Here is a 21,394-nt window from a genome sequence, read left to right on the forward strand (position 1 = left end):
GAGGAGTGACATCATGAAAATGGCAGAGTAAAGAAATCTGTCGTATCACTAGCTGATTAGACTAAACAGGGGAACGTGTTAGTGGCCACACATGACAAAAATCAAAGACTTTACAAAATTGTTCTGAAAAGTCAACAAACCAACAAGAAGACAAACAAACAAAACAAAACAAAACAAAAAACACAATAAGGAACAACAAAATATCATAGGGAGAAGAGAGAGTCTGCATTCTGGAGTTGAAACATTATAATATTTTAAATGTCCAGTTTCCATTAAAAAAATAAAGCTTAAAAAAAAGAAAAACAAACAAACAAACAAACAAAATGAAATGAAAAAAGAGAAAAGGAAAGAAAAGAAAGTACGGCCCACATCAAAATACAAGAAATTAATAGAAACCGCCCCTCAGAGAGTCCAGATTAAATTTCCTAGATTATTTATTTATTTTGGAACCAGGGGTTGAACCCAGGGATGCTCAACCACTAAACCAAATCTCCAGCCCCTTTTTATTTTTTATTTAGAGAGGGTCTTGCTAAGTTGGTGAGGCTGGTTTTGAACTCAAGATCCTCCTGCCTCAGCCTCCCAAGCCACTGGGATTACAGGCCTGGGACGTTGTGCCTGGCTGAATTTACTAGATTTTAAATAAACTCCCTTTTATATATCCTCATGGAATTAAAAAAAAAAAAAAAAAAAAAAAAAGAAGAAGAAGAAGAAAAGAAAGAAAAGGAAAGAAAAAGAGAACTAATGGAAACTATGAGACCATGTCTCATCAAATGCAGAATATTAATAAAGGAAGAGAAATTATAAAAAGGAACCAAGTAGAAATATTTTAGAATCAAAAGTAATTATATTAAAATGTGGTGGTGCATGCCTGTAATCCCAGCAGCTTGGGAGGCTGAGGCAGGAGGATTGTGAGTTCAAAACCAGCCTCAGCAATAGCAAGGGGCTAAGCAACTCAGTGAGACCCTTTCTGTAAACCAAATATAAAGAAAAAAGGGCTGGGGATGCAGCTTAGTGGTTGAGTGCCCCTGAGTTCAATCTCTAGTACGCCCCCCACCCCCCAAACAACAACAAAGATTGAAAAAGGGTTGGGAAGGTGGCTCAGTGATTAATGTCCCTTGGGTACAATCCCCAGTATCTGGAAAAAAAAAAAAGTAAAATTCACTAGAGGAGTTCCACAGATGTGAGTAGGCAGAAGAAAGAATCAGTGAAGGTGAAGGCAGGACCATAGAGATTACACAGAAATTTAAAAAAGGAATGAAGAAAAAGTCACAGAACCTGAGAGACCTGTGGGGCACCCTCACATGTATCAACAGTGTACCATGAGAGACCCAGAAAGAGACAGAGAAAGGGGATAAAATAACGGCTGGAAACTTCCCAAATTTTGAAGAAACGTGCAAATCTATATATCTGAAAAGTGTAATAAACTCCATGTACACCACACAAAGAGATCCAAATCAAGATACCCTTTAGGCAAACTGTTAGGAGACATGGAGAATCTGAAATCAGCAAGACAGCAGTGACTCATCACGCACAAGAGATACTCACCATGAACGGCAGGTTTCCATCAGAAAGCTCAGTAGGTCAAAGACCCCACTGAGAATCGTTGGACGTGAAAGGGCGGAAGAAGATATTCCCTGCAAACTGTAACCAAACTGGGGCCAGCGTGGCTGGTCTAATGCCAGTCAGAAGAGATGTAAGGCCAGAGTGTTGCAACAGACAGAGGACAGTTACACTTGACCAAAAGGACCTAATGTAATCTGACAAAACTAGCTAGACTGACCAAGAAAAAAGACAGAAGCCTCAGATTACTAAAAACAGGAAGGAAAGGGGGGAAATTACCACTGACATGGAAATGAAAAGAATTATAATAGAGTGGTAAGAATAGCTGTATGCCAGCAAATTGATAACCTAGATGAAATAGACAAACCCCAAGACATACGCAAACTTCCAAAACTGGTTCAAAGGAGAAACAGAAAGTCTGAATAGACTTGTAATGAGAAAAGTTCAAAGGAAAGCCCACAATCAAACAGCTTCGCTGATAAATTCTACCAAACATTCATTCCTTCATTGAGATAGGGTCTCCCTAAATGGCACACGCTGGCCTTGAACTTGAGATCCTCCTGCCTTAGCCTCTGCAGTAGCTTGGTTTACAGATGTACACCCTGGCACCCAGCTTTCGGACAAACACTTAAATAAGAACCAGTACCAATCCTCAAACTCTTCAAGAAACTGAAAAGGAGGAATATTTACTAAGCCATCCTATTAGGCCACTATTTCTTTGAAACCAAGGAGAAGAAAATTACAGGTCAACATCCTTTAAGAATATAGATGAAAAAAATCCCTAGCAAAATATTAATAAAAGAGGCTGGGCCCTGTGGTGCATGCCTGTATTCCCAAGGACTCGGGAAGCTGAGGCAGGAAGACTGCAAGTTCAAGGTCAACCTTGGCAACTTTGGGAGACCCTATATCAAATTTGTGTGTGTGTGTGTGTGTGTGTGTGTATGTGTGGCTAGGAATTGAACCTAGGGCTTTATGCCAGGCAGCACTCTACCACTGAACCACATCCCTAGCCTCCTATCTCAAAACAAAAATAAAGAGGACTGGAGTTGTAGCTCAGTGGTCAAGTGTCCTGGGTTCGGTCCCCAGTACCTCCCACACCAAAAATGCTAACAAAAAGAACTGAGCTACATAGTAAAAGGATTATATAAACACAAGCAAGTAGAATTTATCCCAGGAAAGCAAGAGCGGTTCACAGATGAAATTCACTACATGTAGTATATCCCATTAATAGAGGGAAGGGGCTGCTTATGAGTATGGAGAGTCTTTGGGGGATGATGAAAATGTTCTGGAATTAGAGAGTGGTGATGTTTGCACGACTCTATGAATATACTAAGACCCATAAATTGTGCCCTTTTCAGTAGTTGAAATGTTGAATTTGACGCTGTGTGAACTTTACCTTAAAACCCAAACTGATCATTGCTTTGAGGAGACAGCAGCAGACCTGGGGTCAGTGGCCCCCATTCAATAGCCTAACTGTGTCTTGGGAGCAAAGGCCCTGAAATAATTTGGAAGTGTCGATAGCTAGTCATTCACAAATACTCGTGCTTGGGTTCTGACATCTGCGACTCCAGCCGAGAGTCGACTGTGTAAAGTGTACAGCTCAGCTGAGCTCATCCATCTCGTCCATCCCCAGTGAGACGGGGTCGCTGCTACCAGGGCTGGGAGATCAGGCCAGAGGCCAGGATGAGCTTATTGTTGTCGACAGATAATCACCACTTGTGGACATCAGAAGAGGAGATTGGCAGGACTGTGTGTATTTCCAACATAAAAAGGATGGTCAGGGCCTCGCAGCTAACCCTGAGATTTCTGTGAGGATCCTAATAATTAATCCTGGTGGGGTATCTGAGGACTTGTTAGTGGACAAAACATTCTTTTTTTTTTTTTTAATTGGTTCTTTTTAGTTAAATATGACAGTCTACTGTCCACTTTTATACGATTATACAAGCATGGAATATATCTGATTCTAATTAGGACTCCCGTCTTCTGGATATACACAAGGTGAGATTCAGTGTGGGGTATTCATATACGTATGTAGGAAAGTGATGTCAGATTCATTCCACTGTCTTTCCTTTCCCTATCCCCTGCCCTTCCCTTCACTCCCCTTTGTCTAATCCAGTGTTCCTCTTAAGAGCCTCAACAGGAAGGCCACCTAAGCAAGCAATAACAAAGGTTCCTGGTCATTTGTGTACCTGGGATCCGGAGACACGAGCTCAAGTGTCAGCCCGAAGTGCAGAGACCCTCTTAGATCACTAACCACTATTCCTCCTTTTCTTTTGCGTTTGGACAGAGCTGCGATGGCAGTTTAATTAGGAGACAGAGTGTCACGGCACTGAAAGCAGATGACAGGCTTTTATCCACACGTGCTAATCAGCACCAGGCCGTTATGATGGCAGCATCCTGCTTTGCTGTTAATTACCCGATTTTATTAACCTTCAGACGCTTGACTTGTTTTTAAAGATTTACCCATGGCAATTAACTGCAGCAATTTGTCTAGAATATTGCATGCATTTGGCTTGAATATGCAATGAGGACCCCTATTTCAGAGCAGCAGCACTGAACTTCTACAGTCTACGATCAAACAATAGAATGATTTAAGACACACGCTGCTCATTTTCCAAGGCCTCTTGCTGGTTTATAAATTTTATGATTCCAAAGACTCCTAATGACTCAGCGTCGCACAGTGCTCAAAATACACTTTAAATAGCTTCATTCACCTCAAGGAGGGTCAAACTCTTCAGATGGAGTTAATTTTTAAGGTGAATTGATGAGATGTGTTTCATAGAAAGCAGGATGAAGTTTTAACCTAAAGAATTCTTTAACTTTGCTGGAATTAGCATCTCTGGGAGTGTTTCCATTTAGCAAGTACCCAAAGGTCTTCATTGCTGAGGTGTGCTCAGGAAATACATCTTTAGGAATGCTTTCCTAATTTGTCCTTTAGGCAATGACAACAGATTTCTCTTTCCAAAGTTTCCCTGAGATGGATAGTTCTATTTTATAAGAGTTCATAGAAACTTTAAGGACCCAACTTTGATTTCAGTTGGTAGCACCACCGCTTCTTTGGGCACCCAAGCTACACACCTGGAAGCTCACCTAGTGTCACTTGGGACTGGTGCCTCTGCCCACCAGCTCACTCAGTCAACTCTTTGGTCCATTCCTCCAAAGTAATTCCCACGGGCCTGGACCAGGGCTCCTCTGAGGGTTATTCTAGCAGGTTCCCAGGTGGGAAACCTCCCCTGTGTCTGGCTCCTCTACTCTGAATCTACCCTCACTATCTCTAGCTTCTTTGAAATGAATTTGATGTAGGGTCTTGCTGAATTGCTTAGAGCCTTGCTTTTGCTGAGGCTGGCTTTGAACTCGAGATCCTCCTGCCTCAGCCACCTGAGCTGCTGGGGTTACAGGCATGTGCCACTGTGCCTGGTGCTTAACAGCCTTTAATGAAATAGCTCCCCATGATTCAGGACAAATTCAAGCTCCAATGGCATTCCAGAGCCCTCCATGTCCCAGATTTTACCTGTCTAGCCCGTCATCACTACTTCTGGCTCCTGGGAACACTGGGCTGATAGACAGCACAAAAGTCTTTTGCTTTCTCTACTCTCTGCAACTTTGTCTCTTCTGCACAAAAAAATCCTTCTCCTTTCTATACTATATACCCTGTGATTCTACAATTAAAAAAAGAAAACTCTATAAACATAAACGTATTCATGTATACCAATATACATGTCGTTTGTTTTGAAAAACATCAGTTTGGAGCTGGGGGTGTAGCTCAGGGGGTAGAGCATATACTTAGCCCATGTGAGGCCCTGGGTTTGATCCCTATTATCAAACAACAACAACGACAACAAAATAAATAAAAATAAATCCCCCTCAGTTTTAATGGCTACCCAACAATCTGTTATTTGGACTTAACATAATTTAACAATGTTCTTAATATTGCACATTTAGATTATTCCCAATTTTTACTGATATATAAAAATTGTAACTAACATTCTTTTTTTTTTTTCTCTTCTTTTGTGGTGCTGGTGATGTAACCCAGGGCCTTGCACATGATAGGCAGGTGCTCTACCACTAAGCTACATTCCCAGGCCCACAACAATCATTCTTAATATCAAGTCTTTGTCTTCATTTCAAAGTATTTCCTTAGAAATATTTCTATTAGTGAAACTACTATATTAAAAGATGAATGGTGGTAGAAAACACTCATTACATTTTATTAAATTAATATCAACTTTCTGAAGAGCAATTTACCCTTCCGCCCACAGCATATAAAAATATCTCAACATACATCTCCTCATCAGCACTGGCTATTATCTTTTCAGAAAACTGTAGCTGATTTGCAAAGGTTTGATTATTTGTGAAGTTTGTTTAATATCTGTGTGTGTGTGTGTGTGTGTGTATACAAGCACACGCACACAGTTATTGGCCACTTGGAAAACCTCCCCCTGTGGATTTTCTGAGTTCCTTCTCTTTTTTTTTTTTGTGATGATCATAGTTTTCTTAACTTGTAAGTTCTCTTACATATTAAGAATTTGCTATGGGGGAGCTGGGGTTGTGGCTCAGCGGTAGAGTGCTCGCCTAGCATGTGTGAGGCCTTGGGTCGATCCTCAGTACCACATAAAAATAAATAAACAAAATAAAGATACTGTGTCTAACCAAAAAATAAAAAGAAAAAAAAAAAAGAATTTGCTAGGGTATTTTAATTAAGAAATTCATAGCTACTACCACAGTTGAATTATTAATAGCTTTTTATCATCACTAGGTTTTGTCATCAGGGTTATGAGTACATCATAAATGAATTGGGTGGTTTTCTATCTTTCCTTTCCTTTCCTTTCTATCTTTCCTTTTATTTCTTTTATCTTTTCTTCCTTTTTTCTTTTTTTCTTTTTTTGTGGTGGTGCTGGGGACTAAACCCAGGGCCTTGTGCATCCTAGGCAGTACTCCACCAGCCTTTTTAAGACACAGTCTCGCTGAGTTGCCTAGCCTGCCCTTGAACTTTCAATCCTCTTGCCTCAGGCTCCCCAGTAATGGGGATTACAGGTGTGTATCACTATGCCCCACAAAATCTCAATTTTAATAGTTTAGTTTAACAGATTTTAGAAATATATTTTCATTTGTGGGAGGCAGATATTCAAGTGAAAGAGTACTCTTTTCTCTGGAATTTGCCTTCTCTTCTCTAGAGCCACAGATACTATTCTAGTTCTATCTGATGGTTTCTCGTTGGAAAACAATAAATTCAGAATTGGCCCAGCAGGGTGGCACATGCTTGTAATCCCAGTGACTCAGGAGGCTGAGGCAGAAAGACTGTTAAATTCAAGGCCAATCTCAGCAATTTAGCAAGACCCTCAACAACTAAGAAAGACCCTGTCTCAAAATAAAAGGGGCTAGGGATGTGGCTCAGTGGCAAAGCACCCATGGCTTCAATCCCCAGAATCAAAAAATAAATAAATAAAATAAAAAATAAATCCAGAATCAGTGTCCCATCCTTTAGTCTCTGCTATTCCATTCCTCCTTAAAGCCACTGAAATAGCCACCTTCTATCTAACAGACCTCAATGCTTTCACACTGCTTAAGGAATTTCAAGCAAACATTTTCTTGATGATATTTATAGCTGGTCACAATCTCTCCCCGCAGCTTTCTAGGTTCCTCTCTATAATTTATACTGCCACCTGTGCCCGCCATCACCTCCTGCCTGATGCCCAAGCTGCCCCCAGCTACCAGCCATTTTTAAATTCCACCACATCCTTCTTTTGCTTAGTGATGTTACTGCCAACGTTTCTCATTCGACATTTTCGCTACTTTACATTCCAAACTTAGACCAGGATCTAAAGCAGGTCTCCTCATGTTTCTAAAATTTACCCCTCTATCAAGTTGAGTCGGCCTACACTTGAAGGGGACTCTCGTGGCTGACTCTAATGGCCTTTTAGAACTGATAAGATGTGAGTTCCAAGAAGAGACAATGTTCAATATCAGCCAGTGTGGGAATGGTCACAGGAACACCCAAACTGCTGTTGAAGGCAATGCCTTTAAGGGTTTTTTTCCCCAAAAAATTTACCAGGTAATTCTCCCTTGGAGTGCAATGCACAGAACACCTGATAGCTATTAATAGTCTCTTGTGCTTTCAGTTAAATAATGACTGATACATAATACAGTGTTTGATTGAAATTCCTTAAGCAGTGTGATACAAAATATAGTGTCTCTCTCTTGTGTGGGCTACCAAAGAGCTCAGGATGCCCTTTCTTCCTGGTCTAGCTTTTACGACATGTCAATTAGCTTGGTGACTTAAACTATTCAAGCCTGAGTCTCTTTATCTAAAAAACGAAGATAACAATAACTTTGTAAAATGCATTTGAGGAACCAAGTATGTTGTTGGGCAAATCTGTTGGATAAACGTGCACTGACTGGCTTCCATGTGTAAGATTCTGCATTTGGTGCTAAGGGGAGTAATGAACCAGGTCCCTGTCCACATGGAACTCATATTCTAAAGGGAAAGCCAGAGGATACTTAAGTAGCAATCTGCAGCCAGGTGTAGAGATACATGCCTGTAATCCCACAAGCTCAGGAGGCTGAGGCCGGAGGATCGTGAGTTCAAAGCCAGTCTTAGCAACTTAGTAAGGTCCTAAGCAACCCAGCAAGACCCTGTTTCTAATGAAAATATTAAAAAGAGCTGGGGATGTGGCTCAGTGGTTAAGCTCCCCTAGGTTCAATCCCTGATGCCAGGGGAAAAAAAAAAAGTAGCAATCTGCAAACGAAGTGGTGAGTGCCATGGAGCCAAGAAGGAAGTGACGTGGAGGGCCATGGTGCAAGAGGTGGCCCGCCTCAGCTAGCCATATAAAGAAGACACAAACAGCATTCCAGGCAGAAGGAACAGGACCGTCAGTCCTGCAGGTAAGAAACATTTGGCAAGCCCTAGGAGCCCAGTGGCACAGTGGGCAGGGAAAAGTGACATGACATGATGTCATCAAACAGTACTGCGGCTGATAATTATTACCGGCCTCTAACAATCCCTTGCTTGCCTTAGTGATTGTGTTACACATGGGCTTTTTATTATAAGCAGTTAAGTACTTTAGAAGTGGCCAATATATAATGAAAAAAGTGAACAAAGTCATTAATTAGAAATTGTAGTAGGGGTGTAGTTCAGTGGTTGGGCACGTGATGAGCATGTCCAGGCCTTTGATTCAATAACATATATATATTTATTATTATTACAATTTTGGGAGCATGGTGCTCGGAATTGAATCCAGGGCCTGCTTATGCTAGGCAAGCACTCTACCACTCAGCTACATCCCCAAGAAAGAATTTTAATAGCTACCTTTATTGAGAGTTTACCACATGCTCCATATGATTCAAACATTTCATTTTTCCTGTGTCCTATGTGATAAATATTATTATTACTTCCTTTTGACATGAGAGGAAATGAGACACAGAGAGTTTAATAAAGCTGCCAAAGCTGTCTCAGGAATTATGATTAGGAACAGGACTTGAATTAGGCCAGCAGACCCCAAAGCCAGTGCTCTTTGCCATGACACAATGCTGTCTCTTCAGGTTACAGAACATACTATAGTCAATCAGTTATCTGATGACACACAAGTGACACTTGTTCTTGCTAATAGGAAAACATATCGGCAATTCATAATCCATGATCTATTACTTCTAATCCATGATCTAGAACTTCTAATCCATGATCTTTTACTTGTAATCCATAATCTATGATTCATAGCCTCAAATTCTATTTATAGCCTCAAATTCTATTTATTATTAAGGAATGGGGCGTAAGGGAATATAGGAAAAATTTCCATCCCAAGAAAAATAAACAGCTCTAATTAATTAACATCTTAATAATCACTCTCAATTTGCAGAATGTATCCATTATTAAATCTTTACCCATAATTTATGACACAGATGTTGATGTGGGTCAAGTTATGCCCAGCTTGCAAATAGCTACTGACTTGCTCTCCTGAGGATACCAACAGTAGGTGCTAAGCAGACACAATCAAAATGGATCTTATTATTTAAATAATTCTGATCAGAGAAAGTGAGCAGGCCGACTAATCTGAGTGCTACAAAAACAAAACAAAACAAACCAACCCTCACTTTCCAGGTGGAGTTTTTTAACCTATCACCTCTGATGTTCCCAAGGTCAAAGCCCTAGGGCTTCTGGGCAGCGTCCACCATCCCCTTCACTTACATTCCCATCGTGGTTTGGGCAAGAGAGAGGCTTTCCCGCAGCCACAGCGGTGACGGTCTCCAGGATGGAAGACTCCTCTATGTTGCTGCCTGGCGTCCGCTGCAGCACGTCCATCAGGTTTGTGATGAAGAAGTTGTTCTGAAGCGCGGCCACCCCTTTCTCGGGCAGGATGGAGGTCTGGCGGCACACTGGGCAGGAGAGGGTTAAACTGTGGGCGGGAATGTAGTTCTGCAGGCACCTGTTGCAGAGGAAGACAGGGAGGACAGTCAGCAGGGAGCAGCCCAAGGGATGGATGCACCACTTCCTGCACGTTCCCTCCATGTTCTCAGCAATTATATAGAACACGTTGCAGAAATCCCTTCCAGAGTGTCCTTGACTAGGGAAATGATGGTACTCCAGAAACCAAGAGCTAACCTGTTCTCACAGTGGTCCTGTCAAGCAAAGGGCTATATGCTCATGGAAAGAAAAGCGTCACTGACTTCCATAGCGTTTTCTAGAGTTTTCTAGAGGGTGAGCCGCCTACGCCTCCCAGGGAACTGGGTAGAAATACAGAATCTTGGGCCCCGTCCAGACTACTGGATTCCAATGTGTGATTCACACACACATTTAAATTTAAGTCTACAATAGTTAGCACAGAGCTCCCAAACGTGTGGACGTGGAAACATGTCCAACATTTTTGTTAACGCTGAATTCATTATAGAGACCATGATCAGATACTAAAACCACATGAGAGGGGAAATGTTTGGGTGAAGCAGGAATGGGACACCCAGACTGAGTCAGACCATCTCTTCTCCTTCGTCCCCTTTAACAGGCATCAACTAAATTCATTTAATTAAAGAAATAAATCACTAATAATGACCACCATATTTATTCAAAGTACTTCCAAAGGACCTATGAAGAAAATTCTATTATGATCACCTTAGACAAATGAGGACACACAGGCAGAGAAAGACTAAGGTGATCTGCCCAAGGTTAAGTGCAGAACAGGATTCAGAACCCAGGAAGTTTGCCACCGTAATCCGAGCTCTAAACAACCAGACTTGGGGCTGGGGTTGTAGCTCAGTGGTAGCACTTGCCTAGCATGTGCAAAGCCCTGGGTTCAATCCCCAGGGCTGCAAAAATAAAGCACAAACAACAACGAAGACTAATCAATGTTTTCCTGCTGCTTAACCAAATGGAATTCGAAAACCACTGAATTGGTCCCGCTCTCCTGGTTTTCCAGAAGGGAAAAATTGACATTGAGGAAGGTTGATTGATCTTCTCTGTATCACAGAGATAGCTAGTGCTGAATCCATACCAGAAATGAAACAGCTTTCCCTAAGGTCACAAATGATACCTAAATCCCACAGACGTCTTTCAACCCTATCTTTGGAGACTTCTCAGCAGCATTCACCAAGCCTCACCTTGTCCCTCTTCCCTTCTTTTTTTCTATTTTATCTTCCTTTGTCTTTCTTTCACCATCTGATCCTCCCTCGTCTTCTCTCTCTTTTCTGAGTTAATAAAGTTTGGAGTTACCTGAGATCCCATCCTCAGAGATATCTCCTCTGAGTCCCGTACCTGTGTGTCAACTACCTCCTTGACATCTCTTCTTAGATATCTCACAGGTTCTAAAACTCAACAAGTCCAAAACCAAACCATGTCTTCTTCCTATCTCGATAATTGGCACTTCCATCCATTCATCAAAGCAAACCCCAGAAATCAGGAGTCATTCATAAAACAGTAATTCCCCCCGCTGACCTTCATTCCTGTATCCAACCCATCACAAAAGGCCGTCAGTTCCCAGGCATCTTTCTGACCCCTCCAGTTCTCTTCATCTCTGCTACACCAACCTTTCCTGGACATCTGCAATGGACTTTCACCCCCATCCTGTCATCTCCCCTTGTACTCCCTGACCCTTCTCCATATCACACTCAGAGTAACCTCCATCAGAATCTCAAAACTCACCATTTATATCTCCCCGTCCTTCCAACATGGATTTCACTGCCCTGTTATGAAAATAAGAATCCATACTTTGTAGCACGGATGACTTACGTATTTTGTCTCTCCCTCTCATGGGTTTGTGAAAATTCTTGAGACGTGTCAGTGCCTTTCACTATAGCACCTCTGCCCAGACCTGAAATCCTTTCTTTCTACTCATTCCTCTTTGCTTAATATGTACTCATTCTTGGGGTTTCTGCTTAACAGTTCTGCGGGATGCCTTCCCTGAAAGAGCAATTGCCTCTACACCATGGTTTTCTGTGTAATTATGGTATGTAGCCCTTGTTCCTATTTTAATGTCACATTAATTGGAGACTAGGGAATTAGGAACTGGCTTCTTCACAGGCCAAGGATGGTGTCTGATGTTGCTCAATCCCAGCCCCGTTGATGGTGCCTCGGAAGATGTGGTGTAAGAGAGCAACTGTGACGGTGTCACCAAGCAGCGGGTACGTGTGTCCAGCATAAGGGGTCCTACTGTTCAGTCTCCTGACAGTGAGCCAAACTGTGAAGTTCCATCTCTACAGAAATAAAATCTTCTCAAGGGAAGGAATTCCCTCCAAAAGGAAATTATTTCAGTGTTCACGATGCTGGAATAATTCTAACGCATGGCATTCCACAGGGACTCGCCTTAGCAGGAGCTCACAAATCTCCACCACTTGGTGTCAGGCAGAGAGCAGGGGTGGGTTGGGCCAGGCCCAGGCCAGCTCAGATGCCTTGTTCTCACCTGTGAGTGTAAGGAAAGAGGACCCCAAAAACAGATGGGATACCAAACACAGGAATGGAGTCACCCTGAATGACTCTCAATGGCGTACAATGAATGCTACCCTATGCCAACTGCTGCAATCAAGTAATGAAGGTGCCATGTGGACACAGGGACACATGGACAGTTTTCTGGGATTCGTGTTTTAGCTACACCCATTAAGTGGTGGGGAAAAAATCATACTCTATTTAATTACTTTGGAATATAAGTTACGAAGCCTTTAAGGCAAAGTGTAAAATGAGTAAAATAAAAGGTGTTGCTACACTATGTATTCCACCACTCCAGCAAACAAAAGTCTATATATACACGTAAACACACACACTCTCACACACACAACCTCAAACAAACAAAAACCCACAACTACAAGTAATAAATCTACCATCTCTCTCTACCAATCACCATCACCAAGGATATGGTTATTCTTTTGCATTTGAGACCTTCCAAAGTAAATCAACAATCAGATAACAAATGTGTGTTAAGTCGAATGATAAATATAGTCATCATACATTTGAAGCCATTGGAAGTATTGATTTCCGTTCCATCATGGGGGGGTAAAGCATTTTAATTATGTATATTAAATAATGATAAAAATGTATGTAACAAAATGCTGAAAAACATAATTATCATTTTTCTTTTAAGAAAAATATGTAAACTTTACTATGAAAATACTTAAATTGGGCCACAGATAATTAATTACTTACAAACTTTTTATGTCTAAGTTCTTACAAGATAAGTTAAACAATAGGGTAAAAGCATATTTTGGTAACTAATACCACACTTCAAAAAAAATCCTCAATAGAGACAAATAAGAAAGTGTGTTTTCTTAAGGTAATTTCTAATAATTATATATATACATTTTATGTAGTTTTTTCATTTATCTAAGACATCTCAATGTCCCAAAGTGACATTAATATGTGTTTGAAGTATCTGTGAGGAAAGAACGCTGTTCTGTGAACTGACCCCTTATATGGTATGTAGGTTTCTCCCTGATCTGTTACAGATCAGGAAAAAAAAAAAAAAAAAAAAAAAGAAATATATATATATATATATATATATATATATATATATTTTAAATTTACTTACTTTTTGGCCAATTACCACTGCAGTTTGCAGTTGGCAAAAATTATTTCATGAAGAACAAAAAAAAAAAATTTTAAATGTTTTTATCTTAAACTATTTTTTTTAATGTTCCACCTCCTTTGAAAATGAACCAGTCAGTAGTTACCTGGTTGCTTTTTCTGACTTGCATTATTTGAAATACAGTACGTTAGCTCACGATTGGGTTTCTAGATGTCTGTCGGAAGCACAAGCGCTTCATTGTCTCCCTTGGTTGATGGTAGAATTCTGGGAAAGAAGCCTGCGATAGGTGGTAGGAGGTCAGTCTGTGCAAGTCCCTTCTCCAAGCACAAAAGAGGCTTACCTCTCGCAGAACGTGTGCAGACAGGGGAGAACCTTGGGGTTCTTGTACCGTTCCAGGCATATACTGCAAATCAGAAACTGCTTGTCAATCTGGCGCACCACAGGACTTGGGATGTTGGTGGCTTCACTGGCCATCCTAGACCACTGACATGGGAGGCCGGCTGTCTTTGACCCTGCACGCTGCTGCTGTCAGACAGAAAAACCAAAATGGAAAAACATATAATCATCCATAAGTTCAAATCCACCCCTGGCTCTTTTACCCTAGGCATCAAGATATACACAAGTGGAAGTCAGCCAGTGACCTCAAAATGACCATAGCCAGCCCTCATGGCTGTTGTTCATCTTGTAAATCAATAAAATAAACCTGTCTTCACCCTGCAAACAAAACAAATTGGAAGAAGATATGTCCCATGAAGAGGTATATGCTTGTTGGGTTTCAAGGCTGAGCAGTGGTCAAGGGAATAAATACTTATATATAGCTGTCTGTTCACACCTTCAGCCATAACTATATTTGAATACATATTTGCCTTTTCTATTCTTATCTAATTCAATGTCTCCCCAACTATTGTATTTAAAGGGAACAGAATATGCTTATGCAAAATGTGCCACTCTGGTATTAAGGATTATTTTGAACTAAAGGCTGCTGAGAAACAGCAGACACAAAAGGAGCTCTCTGTCTTCCCCCATTTGCCTAAAACTGGCATAAAATTCCTTTGTGAAGAGGAAATGTCCATTTGTGAAGGTGCTCCCTCTCCTATGCCAGAAAGACCAGAAGGCTCTTATCTCTGGAGGTGGCAAGGTGATGGAGCCTGTTTAACCAAACTAAACAAATCTTAAAATGTAGACATCGTTCATTTTCCAGTCACCTTTCTGCAATTTACTGCCCTTTGCAGTCCAACCCTGCCTTGCCTTTGTAGACAGCTCTCCACAATTTATCACCCGTTGTTAAAATGGTATATAAGCCCCCAATTCTAATGACTTCCTTGAGTTTTCATTTCTTCTCTACGAAGCTTCCGTATGTAAAATCAAAAACATTAATATTTACACAATTTGTATACGTTTTCTACTATTAGTCTTTTATCACTTTAATTTACAGGCCCCAGGCAGATAACCTAAGAGAGCAGAAGAAAAAATTTTCTTCCACTACAAATGATTAATATGCAAGACAGAGACAAGATGAGCTGTGGCTGGGGCTCAGTGGCAAAGTGCTTGCCTTACATGTGTGAGGCACTGGGTTCAATCGTCAGCACCACATAAAAATAAGTAAAATAAAGGTATTGTGTCATTAAAAAGAGAGAGAGAGAGAGAGAGAGAGAAAAAAGATAACATTGCCCCAAGAGCCAAAAATAAATAGGAACTGGGCAGGGGGGGGGGGGATGCTAAATGGAGATTATTAGAATTTTCAATTAAAAACTTTATATATGGTTTAGTGTTTCCTTAAGAACTAAAGGTTCACAGATTGAAACTTAAAATGTATCTGCCGTGGAGCCAGGGAAAAAAGCTGGAGTTAGCCCCTGTAGTTTGAAAGAAATATCCATGGGTATTCATGTGGGTGCATTTGAAGGACATGGAGAAGTGAGTGAATTCAGAGGAGGTTGCAATATGTCAGAGATCATGCCAGAAAAGAAGAAATTAGGAGAGGACACTGAGAAGAAAGCAGAGAGCCCAAGAGTGCAAAAGGGAGGGGAAGTTATAATACAAACCACCCATCCATTTACCACTTCAGGTGTTTACCCCAAAGGGGATGAACTAAAATTCACTTCTCAATTTTTCTAAATATTTGATAAGTTGTCCCAGCCCTATATATAATATAATTCCCAGTGGAAATACTCTCCGTCCCTTCCCCTAAAAAGGGATATTTAGTATAATTATAGTAGGAAGTGCTATCATTATTCTCACTCTATAGATAAAACAAACCATACAGGCATACACACAAGTACACAAAATAGCCCAAGCCAGGTATGGGGGCTCATGCCTGTAATCCCAGCAGCTGGGGAGGCTGAGACAAAAGGATCTTGAGTTCAAAGCCAGCCTCAGCAAAAAGTAAGGTGCTCAGCAACTCAGTGAGACCCTGTCTCTAAATAAAATACAAAATAGGGATGGGGATGGGGCTCAGTGGTGGAGTGCCCCGAGTTCAATCCCTGGTACCCCTCCTCACCAAAAAAAAAAAAAAAAAAAACAACCCACATACAACAACACAGGCTCAGTCAAGTTCACCTGCATGTGACATGCAAACTGAAGAGAGATGTATGCTTCTAAAACCCGTGGCCTCTTCACTCCCTACACCCCTACCGGCACCACCTTGACCTTGTTTTATGAAGACTGTACAACAGAAGCTTGGTTTATATATGACACTTGAACTTGACCTGTGACCAGCATCTGAAGCTGGGAAATACTGAAAAACCAGCCAGAGCAAAGCCTGTCCAAAGTAGGGGGCATGACCCTTGTCCTTGGAAAGACCCACAGACCACTCCTAGGCACATTCCCACCCTGCTAAGTTGTTTATCTACAAATAACAGGAGAGATCTGCTGCACCAGGTGTCCCTGACTCAGTCAGACTAGGTGGGGATCCATAGCAACCCCCTAGCAGTCACCAATCAGCATGAGACAGGGAAATACCTGGGATGCCAGATGACCCCCCAGTAGTTTATGGTGTTGGGAAACTATGTAGTTCAGCACGAACACCCCTCTTGGCTTAAACCAATCAGTTCAAATGAATCCCCCTCTTGTAGTAACCAATCACCCTTACCCAACTTGTTCCCGCCAGTGAATGTGCTAATCAACATTAAGAGTTGTTTTATGATTTTCCCGCGGTGTGTGATGATTTGCTAAGACATGCTATGATGTATGTGAAGTCTCTGCCTTCCCCAGAGAGTGTATAAAACTGCTGCAAACCCTGGGCTCGGGGCCTCTCAGCATCACCAGTTGCTGTGTGTGCATTCGGAGGACCGAGCTAGCTCGCAATAAACACCTCTTTTTGCTGCTTATATCGATCTTGGTCTCTGGTGATCTTTTGGGGGTTCCGAATTCGAGCACAACAATACAACATAATTACAAAGTCCACAATTTGACGCTCTTTTCCAGATGTAAATGATAGCTTTCCTTACTCCCTACCAAATCACCAAATTTTTGAAAGGTATTTCAACTTTCAGTAAGAAAACTCCATTTGGACATATGTGAATACAGTCACATAGGTGACACACCCATTTCCAAACTCCACACTTTGCAGACAGGTTCATCAGAGAATATGATTAATAAACATACAGCACCTTGGGAAACACCTGCTATTCAAGAGCATCAGTTCAGACAGAAGTCAGTGCAGAGTTAAGCAGTGTAGGTGTGAATATCTAATTAGCCAGCATCACCAGCTAGGCTTCTCATAGCCTGCCTCCCTAAAGAACTAGAGTAGAGAATTTTATTCACTGACTAAATGCAATGGAGCTCATCTCTCAGGAGCTAGAATGTTGGCGCACTGTCTGCTTTTTTCAACCACATCCCTGTGACTTCAGCATCGGTAAGGAAAGAATTTGTCTATCTTAAAGATAAGGAAACCAAACCTGAGGGCTTAAATGACTTGTCCAAGGTCATCCAGTAAAATCAGTAATCAGAAAGCTCAGATTTCAAGTTTTCTGCCTGATCAGAGAAGTTGATGAAACCTAACCTTAAACAAGTTTAGGGTTGGGAATGTAGCTCTGAGGTAGAATGCTCGCCTATCAAGTGCAAGGCCCTGGGTTCCATCCCCAGCACCACAAAGCAAAAAAGTTTCACATTTCACAAGTGTGGAGGGCATAAAAATGATAGCGTGCTCACCTCAGCAACATTAAAATTTGAATGACATAGAAAAAATTGGCATAGCCCCTGCACAAGGATGGCACAAATATTCATATATTTTAAAAAATGATATTCTGGGATGGGCACGGTGGCATACACCTGGATTCACAGTTACTTAGGAGGCTGAGGTGGGAGGATCCTAAGTTTGAGGCCAGCTTTGGCCATTTAGCAAGACCCTGTCTCAAAATACAAAATAAAAAGGATTGGGTATAGCCTCCTGGTAGAGCATCCCTGGGTTCAATGCCTATTACTAGAGAATGAGGAGGAGAAAGACAGGCCAGGTGGCACATGCCTATAATCCCACTTACTCAAGAGGCTGAGGCAGGAGGATCGAAATTCAAAGCCAGTCTGAGCAACTTAAGAGAGGTTATAAGCAATTAAGTGAGACGCTGTCTCAAAATTTTAAAAAATAATAAAAAGGACTAGGGATGTGGCTCAGTGGTTGAACACCCCTGGCTTCAATCCCTGGTACAATGAAGGAAAAAAAAAAAGAGGGCTGGGGGTTGTGGTTCAGAGGAAGAGCTCTCGCCTAGCATGCGTGAGGCACTGGGTTCGATCCTCAGCACCACATAAAAGTAAAATAAAGGTATTGTGTCTACCTACAACTAAAAAATAAATGTAAAAAAAACAAAAGAGGAAGAAGATATTGAGGACTGGGATATAGCTCAGTGGTAAGAGTAACATGTATAAAAGTCCTGGGTCCTTCCCCAGCATGAAAGAAATAGGAAAGAATGGAAGAAAGATGATATTGAACTTATCAGTTAAAATAATTTTCTTGACTCCTATAGTGAAAGAATTAAAACCAAGAATCAATAAATGGGATGGAATCAAACTAATCTCAGCAAAAGAAACAATCTGTCAGGTGAATAGAGAGCCTACAGAATGGGAGCAAATTTTTACCCCTCACACATCAGATAGAACACTAATCTCTAAGGTATATAAAGAACTCAAAAAGCTAAGCACCGAAAAAACAAATAACCCAATCAACAAATGGGCCAAGGATCTGAACAGACACTTCTCAGAAGAGGATGTACAATCAATCAACAAATACATGAAAAAATGCTCATCATCTCTAGCAATCAGAGAAATGCAAATCAAAACTACTTTAGGATGTCATCTCACTCTAGTCAGAATGTCAGCTATTATGAAGACAAACAACAATAAATGTTGGCAAGAATGTGGGAGGAAAGGTACACTCATACATTGCTAGTGGGACTGCAAATTGGTGCAGCCAATATGGAAAGCAGTATGGAGAGTCCTTGGAAATCTGGGAATGGAACCACCATTTAACCCAGCTATTCCTCTCCTCGGACTATACCCAAAGGACTTAAAAACAGCATACTACAGAGAGACACAATCACATCAATGTTTATAGCAGCACAATTCACAATAGCTAAACTGTGGAGTCAACCTAGATGCCCTTCAGTGGATGAATGGATAAAAAAAAATGTGCCATATATACACAATGGAATTTTACTGAGCATTAAAAAAGAACAAAACCATGATATTTACAGGTAGATGGATGGCGTTGGAAAAGATAATGCTAAGTGAAGTTAGCCAATCCCAAAAAACCAAATGCCAAATGTTTTCTCTGATATAAGGAGGCTGACTCATAGTGGGGTAGGGAGGAAGAGCATGGGAGGATTAGATGAATTCTGGATAGGGAAGAGGGGTGGGAGGGAAAGTGAGTGGGCAGGGGATTAGCAAGGATGGTGGAATGTGATGGACATCATTATCCAAAGCACATATATGAAGACTTTATATACATACTTTATATACAAACAGATATGAAAAATTGTAGTATATATGTGTAATGATAAAAAAAACCAAAGTACATGTATAAAGGCATGAATTGGCGTGAATTCCTTTTAAAATGTCCTGTTTGTTCACAATTGTAGCATGTTTTTGGCCTGGCATCTAAAGCCTGTTGTACTGCAGCTGCCAAGACTTGATCTTGTTCATTAATGTCTCTACATAATTTAATATATGTGTTTAAGTCTTTATGTTTCCATGGCCTAATGGCCTCCTTGCACCAACGATTTGCTTGCTCATAAGTCAGTTTTATTAATGGCATTGCTTGTTCTGTATCCCCCAAAACTCTGGTAGCTGTTTGAATAAGCCTATCTACAAATTCAGCGTAAGGTTCATTAGCTCCTTGTGTTACCTTAGATAATTGACCTTGTAAATCTCCATGTCCTTGTAAAGTCTTCTATGCCCTAACTGCATCTGCAGCAATTTGTAAGTATATAGCAGGATCATATCTAATTTGTTGCTGCTGATCCTCATAAGGTCCCTTTCCTAACAACATATCTAGATTTCTATGAGGATAACCGGTTGCTGCATTTCACCTAGCCGTCTCCGTGCAAAACTCCTCATTGGCAACCTTCCATAACAGGTATTGTCCTCCATTTAGCACAGCTTTACACATACTAGTCCAATCTGCTGGCGTCATGTTCAAGTTGGTAACGGATTCAACCATGCTTACAGTGAAGGGTGCTTGAGGACCATAGGTTGTTACAGCCTCTTTTAGCTGCTTCACTGTTTTGAAATCTAAAACATGGTGATTTCGCTATCCTCCTGCTGCCTCAAATACAGGGCATGCTAATCTTTGAGGTCCTGTCTCAGGATCCCATCTATCAACTACGGGGGTTGAGGGCCACTCAGCATATGTTGTCTCCATAGGTGGAGCTGTTGGTTGGACACTTACGCCCTCTGGTGATAGAAAGGTGTTAGTAGCAACCTCCTGTTGTAACTTCTCTCCAGATAGCCCTTCCTTCTCTAAACTTTTTCCCCCTGACTAACTCGAGAGACTTCCTCTTTTACTTAATTTAAAATATCTTCTCCTAGACTAAGCAAACAAGATTGTACCAATGTCCATAATGGTAATGTGCCAACTGGCCGAGTTCCTGGGCTTTCCTTTTGTATCTTTTTTAAATCTCCACCATGATGGTTCCATTGTGATATACTTAACAACCCCTCTTTAATGAACCATGGGCTACACCTTTGTATCTATCGTCTTAACCGTATGCCCTAACTGTTCTTGATTTTACTGAGATGCCTCCTTCCTCTAGCACTTTACTTAACGCCCTTTCAGTTTGGTTCTTACTAATTTTTAATTCCATGTTTCCGTGGCGAAGATACCCCTCACTAAGATAATGCAAAACAAAACTGAGACAAAATGAAACGGAAATGGAACAAAAATTCATTATATCAGCCTTTCTATCCTCCTGAAATGTCCATCCGTCCTTTCTCCCTATCTGTTCCTCAGACGCAAATAGTTTTTCCTCAGATGTGAGCGGTTTTTCTTCCGTCCCACCCATCTCCAGGGACAGGCAACTTAAAACAAAAGCGAAACAAAACGAAAGAAGAATCTTTAAATGTTTACCCATCCTCTCGCCCTGTCCTCAGGGGCGAGCAGTTTACCTTATCACTTACCCTCAGGCGTTCCCCACGTGGGCCACCAAATGCAGTCTGACTGGGCAGACACAAGGCACTTGTAGATTCAAAACAGGAACTCCTTTATTGCCCAAACTCCCGCGAACGGGAACGCCACCCACATGGCCCTTCCAGGAACCACCAACCGGAAGTCCCTCCTCTGGAACTTCCCCAACCAACGCCAACTCCCCAGGAATCCCTGCAAGAACTCCAAAGTAGTGGACACCGGA

General features: G+C 41.3%; 1 protein-coding gene and 1 non-coding gene across 2 annotated transcripts in view; one reads left to right on the forward strand and one right to left on the reverse strand.

Moving 5' to 3' along the window:
• The window catches only part of Trim2 (tripartite motif containing 2), a 109,772-nt gene that overhangs the window by 44,458 nt on the left and 43,920 nt on the right, over positions 1–21,394 (reverse strand). The window contains exons 2-3 of the mRNA XM_076864485.1: positions 13,900–14,084; positions 9,743–9,980 (exon numbers count right to left, since the gene is read on the reverse strand). Of these exons, the coding sequence (XP_076720600.1) occupies positions 9,743–9,980; positions 13,900–14,033 (372 nt within the window). The 5' untranslated portion in view covers positions 14,034–14,084. The remainder of the gene's footprint in view (positions 1–9,742; positions 9,981–13,899; positions 14,085–21,394) is intronic.
• On the forward strand, positions 17,701–17,802 carry LOC143406564 (U6 spliceosomal RNA). The gene has a single exon (XR_013092217.1). It is a non-coding gene; the product is annotated as a U6 spliceosomal RNA (small nuclear RNA).

The sequence above is a fragment of the Callospermophilus lateralis genome, chromosome 8 (genome assembly GCF_048772815.1).
Source record: "Callospermophilus lateralis isolate mCalLat2 chromosome 8, mCalLat2.hap1, whole genome shotgun sequence".
In the NCBI taxonomy this organism is placed as follows: domain Eukaryota; kingdom Metazoa; phylum Chordata; class Mammalia; order Rodentia; family Sciuridae; genus Callospermophilus; species Callospermophilus lateralis.